Genomic DNA, 22,703 nt, shown 5'->3' on the forward strand with positions numbered 1-22,703 from the left:
GAACATTATCGCAGATCGTGCAAATCCTAACTCAGACCTATGTGGCCTACAAACATTATCTCGGCTCATGCAGCTCCCAACTTTGGCCCATACACCTTAAGAATGTATCACAACCCACCACTATAGTCTATGTGACCAACTATGACCTAAGTTGCTCACAACTCGTGCAACTCCCGAATTTGGTCTCCATGATCTACAAATGTCATCACATCTCATCATTATGACCTATGTGACGAACTACCTCCTACGTGGTTTATAGCTCTTACAGCTTCAGATTCTTACCCCTACAATTTATGGAAGTCATCCTAGCTCACCACTATGACTTTCGTGACCAATTATAAACTTGGTTCATAGCTCGTGCAACTCCCGATTCTGACTCATGTGGCCTATGGATGTTGTCGCAACTCATCACTTCAACCTACATGACTAATTTTATCCTACGTGGTTCACAGATTGTGCAAAAAGCCAGACTCAAACGACATCTTATAAACATCATGATAGTTCACCGCTACTACATAGCTAACCAACTACGACCTACTTGGTTGATAGCCCGTGCAGGTCCTTACTCTAGCCCCTGCGGCCTACGAAAGTCATCACAGCTCATCACTATGGTGTACATGATGAACTATGACTTACATGGTTCAGAGCTTGTGCAGCTCTCAACTCTAGTCTCTGTAACCTACAGATTTCATCACACGTCATCTCTAAATCCCATATGACCAACTGCAGCCTAAGTGGATCAAAGCTCTTGTAACTTCCTACTACGATCTCAATGGCCAATTGATGCTCCTGAAACAACTATCTGCGGCCCACATGACTAACTTCTATCCTGACTTTCAAGTACTGTCTATATGACATGCTGACCTTATGATCACCATCTAAAATATTTACGAAGGAATACTGCCTCCATAGCAATTGATTATGTCATTTGTAGCATACTATCATCAAGAATTACATTCATCACAGTCAGACTAGATGAATTATCCATGAACTACTATTGCACATTTACAATGATCATATTTGTAACTTTATCTTCCCTAATTTAAGAGAAAAGGAAGTCTCTCTACTCACAATTCATAGTGAATTATTTCAACTGAACATGACCTCATAATTTTTTCCCTTTTTCAAGGGGCTTCCACATAAAAATCGAAGTGTCTCCTTCTACTCACTTCTATTTAATTACATTTGTATTTTCTAAATTTTTGTCCGATGCTAAGAATCTAAATTTATGACTTCACCACAAGAGTCCTTCCGGCACGCATCACTAATGATGTGGGATCAAAAAAAAAAATGATGGGATTCAAATACTCATGAACAAACCTTAAACAAACTCTATATTAAAGCTTAATTAATCTTTATATCAAATCTCTCAACTAATTTATTCACGTGCTTTAAATAATTTTATTTATTATCATTAATGCATTCTCACAATAAATTGATCGAGTTTCTTTATTTAATAATTAAATATTAATAGCAGTATTCAAATTTAATTAATTAAAAACCAACATAAATGGGCTCTTCTTTAACATAAACGGTGATTATCAAGAACCTTCAACCAAGCAGAGGGGGGATGCACCCTTCCTTCTCATCCATCCTCCATTTTACAGAAGTTGGCCCCACCTCTCATGTGAATCCATTTCAGCTGTCTTCTCTTCTCATTTCGGTAGTGGAACTTAGTTCCACAATTCTCTTTTCCCTTGGCAATCCACACTTTTTTTGTTGATTTATTTGAAATTAAAATTAACCCACAATTAAATTATAAATTAATAATTCGAATATATACTTCTAATCCGAGCCTCTTAGTTGAAGAGAAGATCCTCTACAAACTACTTCAAAAATTTTCCTTGCTTCCATACATATTACTTTCTTATGTATTTACATATTTAATACCTAAAATTTGATATTTATATTTATAGCATTTTGGCCTGACAAAAGGTGAATTTTGCTTTTAAGAATATAAAAATAATGTTGATTTGATATGATCTTAAGGATTTAAGTGCCATGCATGTAAAAAAGAAAATTTAGATGCTAAATTTGTAAATAAATATGAGTTGTGTGGCATTATGTAAATATTCTTTTAAGAAAAATCCTGATACTTTGAGTAAACAAAAGCTGCCTGCCTGAGATGTTAAGCTTATTCTGAGAATTTTACCTCCGAAGAAAGATTTGAGTATTCAGAAAATACATATTTAAGTATATTTTCTAAATAAATAATAAATATAATGATTCTTATGAAAATAATTCTTTAATTATGAGGCTCTCAATACTTAAAATTTTCTAAAATAATTTTTACGAATAATCCACCATAATATTGAAAAGAAATGTTAATTTTGTTCATATTTAAGGAATTAAATAATTTATAAAAATAACTGATTAAATTTAAACACAATATCATAATACAAATTCAATTTTTTCATAACCTCTAATTTTTTAGGTTCTGTTTGGGGCAGTTGTTGATTATTTATGATCTGCTGATAAACAGATTATTCTGATAATCTGCAGATTATCAGAATAAGTTGGCTTGTTGTTTGAGGCAGCTTATTGAGAACAGTTTATTGGGAGTTGTTGTTGAATAAATGACCATTCTGCTTCTGTTTGGTTAACCAATTTACGACAAAATTGTTTAATTTTTTTAGGTTTCCTCCATAAAAAACATGAAAAATCAATTTCTCCATGAAATATCTGCTATGTAATCAAGCTCCCCCTTGAATAATTTTTTCAGGTTTCCTCCATAAAAAAACATAAAAAAATTTTTTCTCTGTGAAGCTTCATCGCATGAAAGGAAAAAAAAAATTCGAATAATAGAACTAAGAAAAAATTTCGAATCATTTCTTTACTGGAGATAAGAACCCTAAAATTGTGAATCATAGAACTCGGATGAGTATACCTCACGATCCACGAACTACAGAGGAGCAGGATCGAGGAACAGAGGAGACGGGAAAGCTTGATCACACAGTTAAAGCAACAACAGTGGAGCAGGATCGAGGGACAGAGGTGACTGGATCGAAGGGCTGAGGGGTAATAAGCTCACCCTAAACGCGGAATTCAAGCCTCTCGGAGCGGCGAAAGGTCCAGGGAAGAATAGTGAAATACCTTACGCGGGGTAGCCGGCCGCCCGAGCGAACACGTAAAACAAACAAAATCACAGTATTACAAAATCGCCTGACGCGACATATAAACTGCGTCAAACAGTCCCTTATCCCTTCGCTCTTCTCTGAGCATACAAATTTTAAAAAAAAATTATTCAGATCTATTTATTTATATTATAAACATATTTAATAAAGAGCAAAAAGTTAAATTCAAAGAGATAAACTTTAATATAAATAAAATGGATAAAGGTCAGTAATGACTAGTACCCGTTTTGATAAGAAAAGCCCCTTATATAAAATTCTGTCGCTCCCCTTCGCACGAATCTTCTTCTTCCAACCTCCTCTATATAACACCCGCACCCCCTTTCCTCGCCATTAACACGCAGCCCCATCTCCATCCCTCCATTAATGGACAGCAGCTCCTCCGTAGACGAATCTTCCTCAAGCTCCGACCCTTGCGCCGCCATCCTCTCCCCCCCTCCTCCTCCTCCTCCTCCTCCTCTTCAGCGCATGGGAAGCGGCAGCAGCACCCTAACACTCGCCGAACCGCCATCCGAATCCAGAAAGCTTCCATCTTCCCAATACAAAGGCGTCGTCCCCCAACCCAACGGCCGCTGGGGCGCACAGATCTACGAGAAACACCAGCGCGTCTGGCTCGGCACGTTCAACCTCGAACGCGAAGCCGCGCGCGCATACGACGCCGCCGCGCAACGCTTCCGAGGCCGCGACGCCGCCACCAATTTCCCCCCTCTTTCCCCCGACGCCTATGAGCTCGCTTTCCTCTTCTCCCGCTCTAAAGCAGAGGTCGTCGACATGCTCCGCAAACACACTTACCTCGACGAGCTCCACCACTCTCACCTCCGACAATCGCCGCCGCCATCTCTCCACCCCTCCGCCTCGAAGCCCGCGCGCGAACATCTCTTCGATAAATCCGTCACGCCCAGCGATGTCGGCAAGCTAAACCGTCTCGTGATTCCGAAGCAGCAAGCAGAAAAGCATTTTTCATTGCCGGGAGTCGGCGGGGGGGAAGGAGCGAAGGGGGTGCTTCTTGGCTTCGAGGATGGCGGAGGGAAGGTGTGGAGGTTTCGGTACTCGTACTGGAATAGTAGCCAGAGTTACGTTTTGACCAAGGGGTGGAGCAGATTTGTGAAGGAGAAGGGGTTGAAAGCAGGGGATACGGTTGGGTTCTACCGTTCGAAGGGGGGAGACGGACAGCTGTACATCGAGTGCCGGATTCGGGCTTCGGGCAGCGGCGGAGCTGCGCCGGTTAAAGTGATGAGGCTGTTTGGAGTGGATATAGTGAAGGCGGCGGTGGCGGTGAACGAGAATGGGAAGAGGGGTTTGGAGGCGGAGTTGCGGAGGACCGGGGCTGGGACTTGGTTTAAAAAGCAATGTGTGGTGGGTCTGTAGTGGGTGTAGGTTTGGTTGGCGTTTGAATTGTAATTAGTTAGGGAAGGAGTTGGGGGATTGAGGAAATAGGGAATTTAGGTTTTGTAAACAGAATTTTTTGGCCATTTTATTTTGTTCAAGCAATAAAAATCGGGTTAGATTGTTAGAGACGAACAAATTATATTGCTCAGTATGATATAAAATAGATTAGGGACAATTACATGTAGAGCACCTCTAAAACCTGTTTTTTACAAATCAATCACTCTATTTCTTCTATTTTTCAATTTCTGGCTCAAATATTAAAATTTATAGTAAAACACTAACTCGTGTTTTTTATTTTGATCAAATTCTCAATAATTTGATTATGAATAGATCAAAAAAATCACATGGTTGATAAATTTGTAAATATCAATGTTTCAAGTAGTATTAATTTATATTTTCTCTTTAGCTGCCACACTTCTATGTTTTATCTCTGCCCATTGTTTTCTTATGACGGCTAATTTAATGAGGAAAATATAAAGGAGGTTTGATTTATTATTTATTTTTAACTTCTTGATTTGGGGTTAGAGAAAAGATGCATTTTAAGTGTAATATTTTATTTGAGAATTAGTTAAAGAAGTATTTTGTTGTTGTTACTTGTTAGTCTGTTCGTATATTCAACGCCAATCTCGAAACATGATGCCAAACTACATGCTCGCAAAGTCTGGTCAAGACATTACAGCTGAGATGTGCCATTTGACTTATATTCAAATCATTAAATTCAACCGATGCTAAATAAGATTACGTCTTAACTGCGGTTTCGTACTAGATAACGAAAACTAAATTCGGTGTGTGTTAATTCAATTCGCCTTTTCATATATGCATGCGCCTGATTTGCTATGTGGTTATTGCGCATAGCCAGATACAGGCATGCCATCACTTGTGTATATGTATGCATATGTATATAGTTATTTCATCAAAAAGAATTATTATTTATAATTAACACGAACTTTTAAGATATAGGGTTAACTAAAAATATTTAAACTCAAATTAAAAATTATTAAAACTTCGATTTAAAAAAAAACATAACGTTAAGCTGGTCGTTTTGATGAGATGGACTCAGTTATAAAAAAAAATTGACCAATCAAAGTCAGATCAAGTCTGGATCAAGTTGTTTAACCACTTTTGAAAATTTTGGGTGATCAATTGGAATGTCAAATGGATTTCAATATGACAAACTTATAGTTAAATCGAGCATTTTGACAAGATGAATCAAACGATCTCAAGATCACTCAATTTTAACATGAATAAGACACTCAAATATCTATAGAACATTGTTTGATCAAAGACATCTCTCCAAGCCTTCTGATGGAGTAATCTAGATTCATTCTTTATTTATAAAAAGACCTCTCTTAGACTCTATAAATAAAGCTATACCCCATTCATGAAAGAGGGTGAGTCCTTACACTGGAGGAAGCTCAGAGTTTGGAAGAGAAGAAGTTGAGATCCAGAGTTCTACATCGAAGTCCAGCAAACACTGTCCACTCCTACAACCACCTACCACTATCCGACAACAACCATCGACCACCATTTATCTCCCTCAACTCATTGCAACAAAATCCCTTGCGAAATTTTGACGTGTGTTGTGGATTCATGACGTACGTGGCAGAGTAACAAAGCACCTGATGGGGCAGCTTATCGTCCTGAATGTTGTGTAGCAAAATACCCCAAAGATGTTGTAATAACATACACTGTAGATGATGTAATGACACACCCAGATGACCATGTAACAATGCTCACTATAGACGGTATAACGACGTACCCCGGAGACGGTGTAACAAGGCACCCCACATACGGTGTAACAACATAATCTCAATCTGGGATCAAGATTAACATAATATCAAGGATCTAATGAAAAATCCCTGCAATATGCGTTTACAACCACCATACTAAGAATACATTGAATTTCTTCAGACTATGACCTTACCCACTTTGGCATATGTGGCCTATAACTCATTGTAGTTTCCAACTTCTTCTAATGTGGCCTACAAATGCTATCACAACTTCTCATTATGACAAATGTGAAAAACTATGACCTATGAGCTCCACAACTCATGCAACTCCCCACTTCTGCCTCAATGACATACAAACCCAAAACGTTAACATAGCTTGTCACTATGGTCTATGTGGTACAATCCTCTTGTAGTTTCCAAATTTGGCATTTGTGGCCATTGGAAGTTGTTGTAGCTAACCACTCAACCAACATGACCAACTATGATCTACTTGGTCCATGGCTCATGCAGCTCCCAACTTTGGCTTTGTGGTGTACATATGTCATTACGGTTCACCGCTATGGATTATGTAATCACGAATTATAACATATATGGTCCATATCTCACACAATTCCCTACTTTGGCCTCTATGGTTAATATATGTTATTACAAACTTCTGTCCACAGCCTATGTGACTAAAACTAGGGCCTATGCAACTCACAACTCACACAATTCCTTACTCTGATCTCTACATCATACATATGTTATTACATCTCATCATTATAACATACATGAGTAGCAATTATGGCATATGTGGCTCACGTCTCATGTAGCTTTAAATTTTAGTCTATGTGACCAATGAATATTATTACAGCTCACTAAGATGGTCTATGTGACTAACAATGACTTACGTGACTTACAACTCCCGCAGCTTCTACTACAACTTCTATGGAAAATCAACACTTTTAAAGCAACAATCTAGGACCTACATGGCCAAAAACTATCATAACTTTCAACTACAACCTCTGTGACAAGCTGACGCTGCATCCACCGCCTCCAACATTTATGGTGGGCTATTATCTTCATAGCAACTAACTACAACCTTTGCTACATGTTATTACTGAGAACTATATTCATTACAATCATATTACAACTATTATCAGTGTACTACTTTGTTCATCTATGATGATCAAATTTTTAATTCCATCTTCTTTAATTGTGAAAGTGGACCCATGTACTTATAATTACCAATAAGTACAACCTTAATTTTTAACACTTTGAAATATTGTGTTTTTCTCTAAAACATAAAAAATTTAGTTTAAGACAAATAAATGGTTAATGAAGGATAAGCTTGTTCTAATCGAGAATTGGTTTGAGGAAACTTGACTTGAAATTTAATACACATTCTATATATTTAATTTTCTTATAAAATAACAATCAAGTAACATAAAGATTATCATACAATATACACATATATGTTGGTAAGGAAAAATGTTTATAGCATTGAAAGCTATAATCATCAATATATGAAAAATTTTTTATAATTTTATTTGATAAAGTGATCAATGTATCTTATCTCTTATTTCAAAGATCAATATTTTGATAAAATCAAAGAAAAATGGGCATTTAATCTAATTTTGAGCCATTTCAGTCTCATTTTCAGACAAAAAATTTTTTATCATTTGCATTTAGAAGCCTATAGTGTAGTTAGATGCTTGCTATTTCTCTAGTTTCTTTCTATAACAAAATGTTAACCAATTTTTGTCATGAGATCATGCCTTTGCCTCTTTATGTGAATGCACAAAAGTCAAGCATCAATAAAAATTAGTATGACTTTGTCATTTGAAGACCGTTTTTAAATAAAAATTTAGATATAATTATTACAAAAATCTCTCCTCTACTTTTTTTTTGGATGATTTACATGTAAATGTCTGCCAATTCCTATATATTTACATATCTAACTCATCAACTTTAATTTTTGCATATATGTCACCTTAACTATACATAAAAAATATGTAATTCTTTTTAAAACTTTAAATAGTGTATTTATTATGTGATATGAAAGATTTGAGTGATATAACGGTAAAAAAAAAAAAAAAAATGTGTTATGGTATGACTCATATATCATATTGGGATAGATATATAAATACATTGAAATTGGGTGATATTTTTATATAAATGCCCCTATTTTTCCTTCCCCCTTCCCCATTCCCCATTCCCCATCCTATCTCTGGTTTTAACATGCATCAAATTAGGTTATATAAAGAGAAAATGTTGCAACCTTCTCCTATAAATGAGCTACCCGAATTCTACTGTAACAAAAATTTTGAGATATTTGTCAATGTCTAACCTTGCATTATTATATCATATTTTGCATTATATTTATTTATTTTTTATTTTTTAAGTCCTCAGGGGCTGCCTTTATTGACCATTTACTATTATATAGAGAGAGAGGGAGAGAGAGAGAGAGAGGGAGAGAGTGGTCATTGTATAATTATCAAATTGCGCATGTTGCTTGTTGTACTTCGGTTTGGAAGAAGTACAAAATACAAGCTATGGCGTCTCTTATTACGACTTTCTAAAAATACTTTAAGAGATAAATAATATTTCTACTTGGACTGGGCAACTTTGAACGAGACTTAGATTGGGATCAATTCAACGGGTAAGCCTAATCAGCTATATATAGATGAAGATCTAAAGGCAAAGAGTAGTATAGGTTGACTTTTTTTACGACTTCCGGGTATTAATTGCACTGTTCATGCATGAAATTTAAGTTTTTACATTGGCAGATGTTGAAATTTTGAGTGTTTTAGAAATAAAAATCAAACTATAGAAATTTGATATTTAAATACATAAGAATTATATGATATATGTAAATCCTTTATTAAATAAGTTTAATGTTGAATCTTTTTTAGGACGTAAGGTCTCGTATTGTTTGTGAGCACATACAGTCTATATCATAGATATCATAGAGTAGATGTCAAAAAAAGAGAGGGATGGACAAGATTCTTTTGAGGGGACTTTAGGAAATGTATTAATTTTTTTTATCTGCGTTAAGTTGGAGGAGGTGGCTCCTCAGAGGTTTTTTTTTTTTTGAGAGGAAAAAGTTGGATCACACAATTTTTCTTTTTCTCAATCTTTTACATACGAGAGAGAAAAACCCAAAGATAATTAAAGTAGTACATATTTATGATTACATTATTCCTTCCTATGATATCTTGTTGGAAAGTTTGTGATGTTGAGACTAAGTATTGCCACTAATATAAGATATTGCAACTACGACACCATCTTTGGTTTCTGAGTGATCTGGCAGCGTCTTTAATAAGTGAATGAAATATGTTCTTATTGGTCATGATTGCTTCCTCGAATTTCTACCCTCGTATAAGTGGGCTAGGTTATTCTCTTGATGAAAGTGAGAACGATCGGATCAGCTGCTTCAGCGGGTGGGCTCGATTCAGCCACTTCAAGAGGTGGGCTCGAATCAACAACTTCGGTAGGCGGGTTTCATTCAACCACTTCGGCAGGTCAGCTCAACTCAACCACTTTGGCACATAGGCTTGGTTCGGCCACATTGGAATGTGGACTTGATTCAACCACTCTCATAGGTAAGCTCAATTCGACAAGAGAATTTTTTGCAAATATTCTCGTCCACCTGTATTTGCATGTACATCTAATAATTTTTTTCACCTAAAAAGATATATGGTAATCATAAATATTTTATTAAATAAAAATAGAAGATAATGTTAATTACTTGTAGATGATCAATTGACATCTATAACAATTTCTGATAAAAAAATACGTAAGATCAACAACTAGCACAATTTTACAGATGAGGTTAATAAATATTTAATAGAAAAAGCATTGTTGTGAAATTATGGTAAAGAAAAACTTGGAATCGATACAATTTCAAAAGAACACACAGAGATTTATGAGGTTCGACAAAGATGACTACATCCCCAAGAGCAGAGCGGCGACTTTCTTTTCAATATTCAGAAAAGAGTACAGAATACAAGATTCAGCTCACATTGGGTTACAGACATGACATATATATAACCCTATAGTACAATATGTAATTACTTAAATTACCATTGTAAAAAACCGCGGGGTGTTGCCCCCGCACCCCTAACCCACATAATGAAACTCCCCCGATTGGACAGATCCTTACGCTCCACTCCGCTCCGCTCCAGCATCCACATTTATGGTATATGAGTCATACCTAACAAGCATAATAATTAAATTAAATATATGACATACATTGAGAATAAAAATACTAATTGTTTGAATAATAACTTTTTTCTGTCTCAGTAATATATTTTTATTTTGAACTATATGTTTGTCACATAATAATTTTGATTGACTAAGGAAATTATATTTTTTATCAATAAAAAATTCTAAAACTTGATCTAACATGTTCTTCCACACGCACACGCACACGCACGCGAGATATTATGCACTCAGTGAATAACTTTTCATAAAATAAATTTTGGTTTAAGATATGTAAATACATAGAAGTTTAATAATAGCTTTTCCATCAGCCATGTCATCCATACCGAACAGCTATATTAATTGATTTTTTTAACAGTCATATATTATTTGTTACATTAATTTTAAGTTTTAATTGTTAGAGGGTTCATTTCAATAAGCCAAATAATTTATAGTATGTACATCAGTTAAAACACATATCAAATTTCAAATAATAAATTACTTAATTTTATAAGAATAATTAAAAGCTACAAAATATCAAAATATCTGAATATAAATTGTATTAGAATAAATTAATAATATTCGATCTAAGTTGTGATTACTATCATACATAGAGAATTTGTATTTCACTAATTTGAGTATGCTTAAAGCTAAAAACAAATGAAACCCCTATAAGAGGGGTTAAGAGGTGTTTTGCGAGAGTTTCTTCTCATTCCGGATGTGTGGTTCTCAGTTTTTTTGTTTTTCTTGAGAAATCTTTGAGATTTTTTCTTCTTTCTTCCTTTTTTCTGTGTTTTTCTTTGGGCTTTTTTTGTTTGGGTTTTTCCTATTATTTTCTTTTGGTTTTCTTTTTTCCTAAAATTTCTTTCTACTTCTTTCGCAGGTTGTCTTAGAGTTTCTTTGTTTTGTTAGGTTTTATTCGAATTTTGGCATTGTGCTTCTCTTCTTTTCCATTTCTCTTGGAATATCTCAGAGTTTGTTCCTTATTTCTTTCTTTTTTTGTGTTTTTATTAGTTTTCTTTTTTCTTATTCTTTTGGGTCTTTGCCTTTTATTTTCTTTTGGAATTCTCTTTTCCTCTTTTACTCTCTACTACTTCAGGATTCATTTCTGATTTTGGCTCTAATATAAACATGAAATGTTTGGCTTCATTTAATATTAACGTTTCTACGGATGTTAATCTTTCTTATGTTCCTTGTTCAACTGTTAAAGTAATTTTTTTGGATGATGTAATGGATAATGGTTCTTAGCAGTCAACTCTTTCTTTAGTTGGTTATGTATTAGGAAGGAAGTATTTCTATGATAATCTCAAATAAAATACTAGTAAGATGTGGAAGTTGAAAGGTTCAGTTATCTTACTTTCTTTAGTAGAGGGTTTTTTCTTGTTCAAGTTTAGTTGTTCAGATGATTTTGATATGATTTTTTTGGGCAGTCTTTGGTTTGTTGCTGGTAACCCTTTTCTTTTTAAAAAATGGTCTATAAACTCATTTTGCTAGTTTATTCCAAATTGTTTAGTGTTCATTATTCATGAATCTCAATTCTTTGAATGTTCATATTCTCATCTCTAAATATTTATTTCTTTTAATTCTTTTATATTACCTTTTTTTTCTTTTTTGTGTTGTAGGTTTCGTTTGAACAATTCTATTTTTTCGGAGGTGTGCTGATAGTAATCGAGATGCTCCAATTTTTTGAAAATTGAAGTTCTAATTATCTGAAGTTTGCAACTCCTATTTATCTGAAGTTTGAATATAGTTCTTCTTTAGTTGTGTCTGTTTCTGTTGTTAATTTTCTTGTTTTTTTTTTCTTTTCTTCTTTTATCCTGGATTATTGTATTTGTATTTTTTATCTTATTCAAGCCGTGCTAGGCCCTCACTTTTCCCAAAGAAAGAAATAAAATGTGGGAAAAATGAGGGTCTAGCAAATTACACACGGACCACATAATGCTTATTTTATTTACCTATAAAACACCTAAAAAAATTGATATTTATAATTATAACACTTGGACGTTAAAAATCTATGCATGCTAATGTGTATTTCTCACTTTAAAAGTTAATAATAGTGGTGTTTTAATGTTATTTTAAAAGAAAAATTATATGTACTAAAATGCTAAAAAAGCAAATGTTGCCCGAAAATTGGAGTCAATCATGATTAATTAGCTAGCTCAAATTAAATTTGAATTGAGTCTTAAACAAACTGAGATACAATTTGGAAAATTTTAGAGTTTACTTAGGCAGCTCTCTTATTATTTTGATTTTTAGCCAGCCATTACACCTATATTTAGCTTTCGCTTCGTGTTGCAATCTACAATAACAAGTAAACATCTAATAAACTGTGATAGCTGTAAGAAAATTATTATTTGAGTTTAGGAAAACAGTTATAGTTCAAATGTGAACTATAAAAGAGTTATCTTTAAAATATCTTTACAACTAAATTTACAAATGAATAGTAGTGCAAGTCTCTCTCCGTAGCAAGGGAAACCATCTTTAATATATACATATATCTCTGTGTGTACTGTGGTATGTTGATAGGGCAGACCCTATGAAGGTCGTAAGTTCGAATCCCCTCTTGTGTAGAGTGTAGTACTCGAATATTTAACACAATTAGGAATGATCGAAACTCGTCCATTTCATTTAAAAAATAAAAAAAATAAATTATATATATAATTCATTTTGGAAATTGAGCTTTAATAATTACTTTGAAAAAACTAATGGTTGCAGTGTACTTTGAGCTTAGTTCTTCTAGTTCGAGAAGTACTCTTAGCCCCTTTTTTGGGTATACAAATGACAGACGTGCAAATCGTTCCTCCCTTTTTTATTCCATAGTGAGTATTTACCCGTTTTTTAAAACTAAAGCGAAATGACAAAAAAAATTAACATAATACATAATTCTATTTTTTTTTTTTTGTCTTCGGTAATAAAATAAAATAGTTATAAAAATCTAATATCAAATGTTATTTACATTAAATTTATGATTTTATGCTTAAATTTTGTAGAATTTACATACAGACCACACAATTCCTATATATTTATGTATCTATCATCTAAACTTTCTTTTTTATATTAATACCACTCCAAAGTTTTCACGTCATGTTAAAAATATTAAAATATGGAATAACTTTTTTTCTGGCACAAATATGATGAGATATACGAAAGAGTTCTCTCACGTTGCATCAGCTCGGCCAAACTGCGCAAGATATATCACTGCTGTCTCTTTGTAATATTCACATTTTCATTGGGCCCATTGAAGAGAAGAATATTGCAGATAATAGCAAGCGTGTAAAGTAAGCTTGTAAAAATGATGCAAGTTTGGTGTTCCGGATGAGCTCTGCCATCCACGCGCATCCCCGGCTTTCTTCTCAGTCATATGGAAAGTGAACTTAATTATTAAAGGTGCGACATTATTTATAAATTTACTAATTACTAAGTATTTTAGAGTAATTTGGTGCCCGTAAAAAACAAGATAAGAGGGAGATTCCATGACAGCTCTCGGGTTAGTTGGGTGGCGGCCAAATAACATCTTAGTGGCCTCATATTAGCATGTGCTCAATACGCATAAGAAAAATATGAAGAAAATGGGGGGAGTTCGTGAATGTTTCCTATTATTTGCGGTGTAATATCTTCTCATTGGAGGTATGCACTTCTTCTGTCGGAGTCAGCAAACAAGGCATTAGAGGACTTATATGCTCTAGGGGCACGGGGGATGAGGTTTGGAAACTAAGGGTGTGATCCGTGATATGGTGACGTATACATTAATCACACAATTGTATATGTTGAAAAAGTAATATTCAGATTTTAAGTTTGAGTTATCGATCCCAAGAGAAAATGTAGTTTACTTACTAGTCTATTAGTTTAATTTTTAGTTCAAAATACCTTTTTGTCTAAGGTTTTGAAAAATTTTATATATCTTATTTTAAAGTGGATGACTTAGTAAAGTGAATGAGTTTTTCTACTTGTTTGAAAATACCTTTTGAGTTGGTTTCAGTCAAAAAGTTAAGTTCCTCCAAATGATTCTACTATTATAGTTGTTAATGAGGGTCTAATACTTCTTATTTTCTTTCAAGTTATAACGAGCATTAGAGTTGCATATTACGGTTAAGTTTTTTTAATCTTATAAGAACTTTGAGAGATCCTCTTTCATTATAATGAATGCAAATGTTTAGAAGCAATATTTCTAGTTTTAGATTATATAATTTTTAACAATACAAGTGGTCAATTTTAATTTAAAGTAAACATGAAAGGTTAAAATATCAACATAGGCAGGCAAACGTCTAAGAAACTAAGATTAAAAAAACAATAATAAAATAAAAATAAAAACTTATCAAAAGAATCGAAAATTTTAAGTGTTGAACATAATTGAAAACTCAAATATGAATCGCATTAAACTCCAAGGCTAGTATTATAAAATAAGAATGAATTAAAAAAAAATCAGATTGATGATATCATGCTCGCAAAAATAAATCGCCCTCCTTGATTTCCTCCCTTGCTTGATATGCCAACACTTACTCTCCACACAATTTATAAAAATCCTAACTCTAGAAAACATAAAAAATCATTTGAACCCTCGATCCTCCAGTCCTCTTACAAATATTTTTACATTAAAATCAACAAAATCATCATTAAACTGCCAAAATTTGCTTATGTTGGCGGGAAGTGTTGGGGTGTCGCTGGTGTAGGGTCGAGGCGCTGACATTTGGAGAGGCAGCAATGAGATTGTTCACCACCTTTAATGAAGTATGGTCTTCAAATTGAGGTGTGGGGCATTGCAGTGCTTCTCTTTCGGGGATCAGGACACTATCTTATGGTTGTTGGAACACCGTCATATGATGCTCAAAATGTCATGATTTTGGTTTTTGGCTGAAAATAATCTCTACAGATACTGAGGTGCTTCCTATATGGCATCGTAGTGTTTTGGTTCTAGCACCGGGGTGCTACCTTTTGGTGATAATGTTCTACAAGTGCTAAATTTTTATTTGTACACTGCACATAAATACAAAAAGATTTAAAAAACATATATTATCATAACACCACATTTACACATATTAAGGAGCGAATGACGACCATGAATACTCTTGAAGAATTTGCCGAGGGACTTTTGTAAAGTGTCATGCATAGGAGAAAGAGGTAAGTGACGAAAACCTGGTGAAGAATGGAGTGGTCTTCTCGGAATGGTCAAACATGAAGAAATTTGAGGAGATACTTATCGAGGAGGAGAAAGAAGGCAATGAAGAGGAAAGGAGAAAACAGTTTCAACAAACACGTGATGTAACATTTCTAGAAATAAAATCACACTTCAACTTTTTATTATCATCACTTTCATTCTTGTTTTTATTGTTTCTTTTTTTGATAAAGTAAATGTTTGTGATATTTGTTTTTGTGATTGATTCCTGTCCAAGTGAGCAATGAACTTAAGATTAATCATACCTTAGGATTTTTCCATTGAGTAATTGAGCATTTGTTGAATTCAACTATATAAATCAAAGTAAGCTGAATGTGATTAGTGTTTTGACCATGCAAGTTGACTAATGTCCACTTGATTAAGAAATTTGCATTAATTGGTCAAATGAAATTTCAAGAAGGACTTGTCAGATTGATGAATGTTATGGTGAGTTCCATGGAAATATTTTTAGAGATAGATACAAGTCTATTTCTCTCTAATGTAAATATACTATGACAATAATTTGCCCGACTCAAGTCTTATACTGTCTTACCTCATGTATTCTCTAATTTAAGTTGTGTTAGATGAGTTGTGTCTTATAGAGGTGTTAATTTAGGTCAGCGGGTCGGGTTTAGGTCCAACTTGAAATTCACTTCATCAAAATAGGGTCAACCTAAACTTGACTCGAATAATAAACGGGTTAAGAACTAAGACCCAAATCGACCCAAAGTCGAGCTTGATCCGCTAACCCAAACTCGACCTAAACTTTCGTGCTTATTTGGTCATGTTTGGGTTTTTGGGTTCAACCCGAACCTAACATGAATAATAAACTGGTTGAATTCTCTAACCCGAAACCGAACTCAAAAAATATTTGGGTCAACCCTAACTTGGATTTTTCGAGTCGAGTTCAAGTCATCTTGGCGTGTCAGGTCAATTTTTGACACCCCTAGTGTCTTACACTAAACTTATTAAGCATATTTTATCAGTCTTTGTGAAGGTAATAGTTTAGACTCGCCTCTAAGGCAATTCATGTGTTATGCATTACATATCTCATCAAAAAGAGGAATTTAGCCACCAGAGCCTGATATGTGTTTTGAGAGAGGGAGGTGGAGAGGTTTTATAGTTCTTGAGCACTGTAAGAAGAATAATATAATTCATAATGAAAATATGATTGAATTAAAAATTCATGATTGAGATATTTGGTTTTTTTAGAATAAGAATACCAATTGTTAAGGTTGCTCGATCAAATAACTTATGTCTGAATATATTACTTGAGTCCCCCTAGTATAGGATATAACTATGAGGACATCTAACCTAGAAAAGGACGATTAATTTTTGGTTGTAAGAAAATATCTTCTAAAAAATGATGTAGTTGCTAATGATGATGCTTGATGTTAATCTGTGGTGATATCTCACTGTGCTATTAGTTGATAAACAATGTTAGAATGTATCATTTAATATTCCCACTAGTTCTTTTGTCTTTGTTGTCTTTAAAGACTAGGAGACCCTTTCAGTTCTGCACTAAAAAAACTTTAAATGGACTTGAGTGTTGCTAAAATAAACTTAGGTGAACTCTCAGTGAGAGGGTAGAGGTTGGGGTGAAAACGATTTGGATGACTTTTGTTTGCCTCTTATTGACCTCTAAACTTCTCATTTGCTTGTGCCAAAAGGGCAAACATTTAGTTCATTGGATCAAAACATTGACTTATCAATGCTTAAAGTCGGCTACCAAAGGATTCGTCCAACCTCTAAGATGGATGGACAGACCGACGAGCAGGAGGCTAGTTGGGATTTAGATGTCAGATTTTTTTGTGAGGTTGATCAAGTGTTACTTAACTTCCAATGATGTTGCAATAATTAAGCATCCTTTGTGACCATTTTTTCACCGATCTCAACTAGTGTCTAACCTAATGTTGATGGTTAACTACCTTTGCATCTCACGTGGTGATGGAGGAATAATTAGAATTCCTTTGGATAAATCAGTATAACTTGGTCTCTCTTACCTTCAAAAGAAGTTATCACACCTTCTCACCACCCCTCTCCAGCCTAGGATTGAGTAGGCTTTTTTCCTTCAATTTAGAGGGATATGTCCCTCAAGGAGATGCCTCTCAATTCAATGGAAGGTGGTGATTAGTAGGCCTCACGATTCAATGAATAGACAATTAAGGTAGTCAATCAAGCAATCCAAAGATCTTTTCTTTCTCTTTTTTTTTAAATAAATGTAAATGCAAAGAGAGTGCGAGTTGTTAATGGAAAGAGAATGTAAACAACCAAATGGCCAAGTTTTGAATGCACATATATTTTTTTTTACGAAATAAAAATTATTTTCTTTCATACTTGCTTCACCTTTTTGGCTTAGTAGATCTTTTAATTTTGGCGGCTTTTGGTCTAGTCTATGAAGAATAAGCAACGCTATGCATGCAAGTTCCCTGAGTCATAGAATACATATTACAGGATCAATTATATAAGGATGAGAGTGGTAATAATTCTCTTAGGTAGGTGTGCAAGTAAGAAATAATTCAAGATTTGCTTAGATATTTTGTCTGGTCATGGGAATTTTAATGATTAAGGGTAGTTTTTAACTGGGTATGCGAGAGCTATCCTTTGCCTTCTCAAGAGCTATTGCCTCTCCTCAAGTTCTTACTTTCTTGGGGAATTTATGAGCCACACCTACAAAGTTCTAGTTCTGAGTGTTTTTGGCCTTCCTAGGGAAATAGTCGATTACCTTTTTAAATAATTATCATGCCTTTGCTTGTAGCATGAATAGCCCAACTGAACAGAATCCCTAAGTGAACTTTGCATAAGGAATTTGACAAATAGCTCACATAGGAGATTCTTGGCGATAGAATATATAATTTTTTTAGGGATAGAGCAGTTTCAAGTCATCTTCACTCATTGTTTGAGTTGCATCCTTTACAGTGAACATTTATAATTTGTATGCTATAGGGTGACTTTTTTTATGATGAAAGCATCAGTCTATATCTGGTTTAGACTTCTTTAGCACAAGGTCCCCAACTTTGAAGCATTCCTCTCATACATGAGCATCATAGGAGATAGTCGTTCTCTTTTTTATCAATGTTGAGGACCAAACTATGGTTTTTTTTAGCAAGTCGAATGCAAATTCTATTCATTATTTTTTGATCTCTTACCACTCATCAAAATTATCCTCTTTAAATCTTGAGGCTAATTCTACCTTTTGGCTATGTAAATTCTATAACTGACATCATAGCTTCATTTTTGTGCTAGAGCTTAGATAGGGTTTGGTTGATTGTCATTGAGGGTGTTGTTCTAAGTGACCATAGTATAGATGGAAGGAGGTTAGTTAACTTGCTCTTCAAGTATTCAAATTTCTTCCTTAGAATGTTGAGGTTCAATTTTTTTGTAGCTTCGACTCATCCATTCATCCACAAGTGTTGAACATAAGTGAATTTCAAATTAATAGGTTATGGTTCAATTTGTTTGTAGCTTCGACTCATCCATTAGTGCATGGGTGATGAAACAAAAGAATTTCATATTAGTAGGATGACGTTCAATTTGTTCTGGGCAAAAGGCCCTACAATAACTCTTGGCCTTTGTAGCCCTCAAACACTGTCGACCACCACCGTAGACTATCACCACCATCAACCCCTGTTGTTAGCCATCATCAACAAAATTGATTTCTTAAAAACATCTCTCAAATATAGTGTAATAATGTATCTCAAATACGATATAAAAAATAATATTGTTTTAAAATCTCAAAGATAACTCTTAATTTCCATAATTGTCGGCCACTATCAGTTACCATCCACAGGCCTTTGTCGACCACTGTTGGCCATCACTGATCACCACTATCAAATAAAGTATAATAATATATCTTGAATACGGCGTAACGAATTATCCTAATTATGATGTAACAATGTATCCCAGATATGTTGTGATGAATAACGTCATATTAAACTCCCAGTGATAACTCTCGATCTTCGTAGCCACCAACCACCATTGACCACTGTCGTCCTCCCTTGCTTATAGCTATTGGTGAACTATGGTAGCTAATGATGTTTCCTCATTACATTGTGACAATGCACCCAAATACAAGTACTAACTATGGCCTATGATATAATTTGTGACCTTTGTGGCTAATTGCTGCTATAGCTTCTAGCTACGACTATGGCCAACTTAAGCTACTGTACCCACCAACTACAGCTTATGTGACCAACCACATCCTATTTGGCTAATTAATTTTATAAGCTTTCTACTACGACCTTTGCAGCTAACTGGTGCTACTAGAGTTACCGGCTATATCCTTTGTGATCAAGTATGACCTATGTGGATAATTGCTATTACAACTTTCAAATATAGCCTCTATGAACAACTTAAGGTATTGCAGCTACCAACTACGACCTATGTGACGAACTACTTTCTATATGGATAATTGTTTCTGCATCTACAAACTACTCCTTACTTTTATAACGGTGGCCTATATGACCAACTTTTACACATCTGGCTAACTACTACTAGAGCTATCAACTACAACCTATGTGACCTACTATAACTTATGTGGTCAGTCATTAATGCAACTTCCAACTACGGTCTTTGTGATCAACTGATGGTCATGCAGCTACCAGCTATGACCTATAAGGTCAATTATTACTGCAATTCCCACTACGACATCTGTGATTAGTTGTCGCTCTTATAACTATCAACTATAACTTATGTAGCAGTTACTATTATGACCTCTGTGTCCAACTAAACCTATTATAATCATCAATTGTGACTTTTGTGGCCGACTGATGCTATTACAACTTCTAACTACAACTTTTGTGGTTAACTGTAGCTATTACAACCATCGCCTACAATCTATATGACCAACTATCATTATTACAGGCATCTACTATAGTCTTTATGATCAGCTACTGCCTTTGTAGCAATTAACTACAATATTTTCAGCTAATTATTATTATTACAACAAAGAACCACGTTTGTTCACCTAATTATAACTATTATCGCTGAACTATTATTGTACATATGTAATCATTAACATTATAATTCTATATTCTACAATTCAACTAGAGAGAATTCATATATTTACAATCATCTAGTGGATTACTTTGACTCTCTTGTCCCCTTAATTTTTTTCCCTTTCTAGGATTTTCTTATGTGAAAAATTTTCGTATCTTCTCACACTATTTTTTTGTTATTTATGCGTGTTGGATCTTCTTAAAACGCTAAGAAATTAAATATTATTCTACCGTATGCAACAATTTAACTTAAAGATAGAATCACATACAGCTATTCTATTTAATATCAAATCCCTATATGAATTTAATTAATATATTTTATAACTATTAAAGTTAATTTAATTTTAAACTTTAAATATAATGATAAAAGATATCAGTTACCATAATAGTATCACGTTAAAATTTTTCAATTTTATTACTTTTCTTTAAGAAAATACTTATTTATAAATTATTATACGATTTTTTAATCTTCTAAAGTTTTTAAATTTCTTATCCTCCTGTCGTTTGAAATTATTGGATCATACTACTTCCTGTCGGCAAGGTAAAGTCTTTCCCAATTCCGGCACGTTTTTTCCGGCATACAAGTGGGCCCGCACAGCCCGGACAGCTTATCAACAAGCGATTTTTATTCTTTTTTTTACATAAATAATAAGAGCCTGGCAATCTGTTTTTTTTTTTTTTTTTTTTACATTATTTTACCAGCATTTTACCTATTATACAATAGAATATATTTAATATTTTTTAGTTTTGTTTTTATGGAACAGCAAATAAGTTAAGGTGTGTCATGTGATTTCCTAACATCTAAGGCTAATGATTGTAATGGCGGTCAATGGGGATTTTTTATTTTAATAAAAATTTTAAATAGTTTTTAAATGTTTTGAATATTTGAAAGAAATTGAAATATTTTAGAATTATTTTAACATTTTTAGAAATAAAAATATTAATTTACCTTAAAGTATTATAAATAAAATTAATTCATAATAAGTTAAGTTTGATGTCAAATAAGCCATAAAATCAAGAAAATATTTCGCCTTGCCATCGTATGTCCTCATAACAAAGAATATTTGACGTACGCAGTGTTGCGTGCATACTAGCTTATTCGGAGGGTACAATTATGTTACACTTATGCAATAGAAAGAATTACAAACAGTATAACTTAAGTGTAACATACATGTACCCTCCGAATAACCTAATATGTACGCAATTCTGTGTACGACTTACGTACGCAAATATTTCTCCCTCATGACGAATCATACAACACCGGTGTTGTGCGAACGAACGTTGGAACGATAAACTTAATATTTTCTCCCCACAAACTCATAAATTTTTTTTTTACTATCATATAAATAATTTAATCAAAAATTCGAACTGGTCTATAATTAAGAGGATAAAGTTAAGTCCGAACTTTAGAGCGTAGCATTAGGCATTAATATGAGCTTCAATTTTTTATTATTTCAAAAAAAAATTGAGCACATTTAATTAAATGCATGCACACTACTTATATAAGATATTTGAACTCAAGATCTCTTATAAGCAATATTAAGTTCTCATCCAACAGTTTAAGAACGTGTTCTATTTTTCTCTTAGTTTCATCTTCGTGACTATTAGAAACTTAACTTGAGGAGTACACTAGTGGGAAAGACTGCCAGATCTCAAATTGCTTTTAAGATCATATTATATAGAGGTAATAAGAATTTTAATTGCCATTTTTCTTTCCTTAGTTTTCATTCATATTTATTAATCTATATAACTGTATACACTATTTTCATTTTTAAGATGTATAAATTATAATAAAGTAAGAAATATATATACATGTATTCTACTATCAATACATGATAGGCATAACCTATAAATATATTCTTTATGCATGCACTATCTTTAAGATGCTAAATACAAATATGTGTTTGTTGAACTCAATATCTTAATACTCCCATATTTAATTTTAATGTTTTGATTCATACTTAGGGTCCTTTTGGCGGCTTGCGGGCCGGCTGCGGAGGTCGACCCGCGACCTGCGTTTAGTGTAAAAACTCAAACATAGTTTCGGATAAGCTGGCGAAATGCGTGAACCAAACGGTACGGCGGCGTTTTGAAAACGCCGGCAGCACTTTTAAACCGACCC

General features: G+C 33.9%; 1 protein-coding gene across 1 annotated transcript; it reads left to right on the top strand.

Moving 5' to 3' along the window:
- Positions 1 to 3,381: 3,381 nt before the first annotated feature.
- On the top strand, positions 3,382 to 4,652 carry LOC110018965 (AP2/ERF and B3 domain-containing protein Os05g0549800-like). The gene has a single exon (XM_020716458.1). The coding sequence runs from the start codon at positions 3,498 to 3,500 to the stop codon at positions 4,497 to 4,499; it is 1,002 nt and encodes a 333-aa protein (XP_020572117.1). The 5' UTR covers positions 3,382 to 3,497; the 3' UTR covers positions 4,500 to 4,652.
- Positions 4,653 to 22,703: the final 18,051 nt, after the last annotated feature.

Source organism: Phalaenopsis equestris, unplaced genomic scaffold, assembly GCF_001263595.1.
Source record: "Phalaenopsis equestris unplaced genomic scaffold, ASM126359v1 Scaffold000036, whole genome shotgun sequence".
In the NCBI taxonomy this organism is placed as follows: Eukaryota; Viridiplantae; Streptophyta; class Magnoliopsida; order Asparagales; family Orchidaceae; genus Phalaenopsis; species Phalaenopsis equestris.

Bases quoted from the DNA above. Each gene is read 5' to 3' on its own strand.
- LOC110018965 (XM_020716458.1), top strand. From the start codon at position 3,498: ATGGACAGCAGCTCCTCCGTAGACGAATCTTCCTCAAGCTCCGACCCT.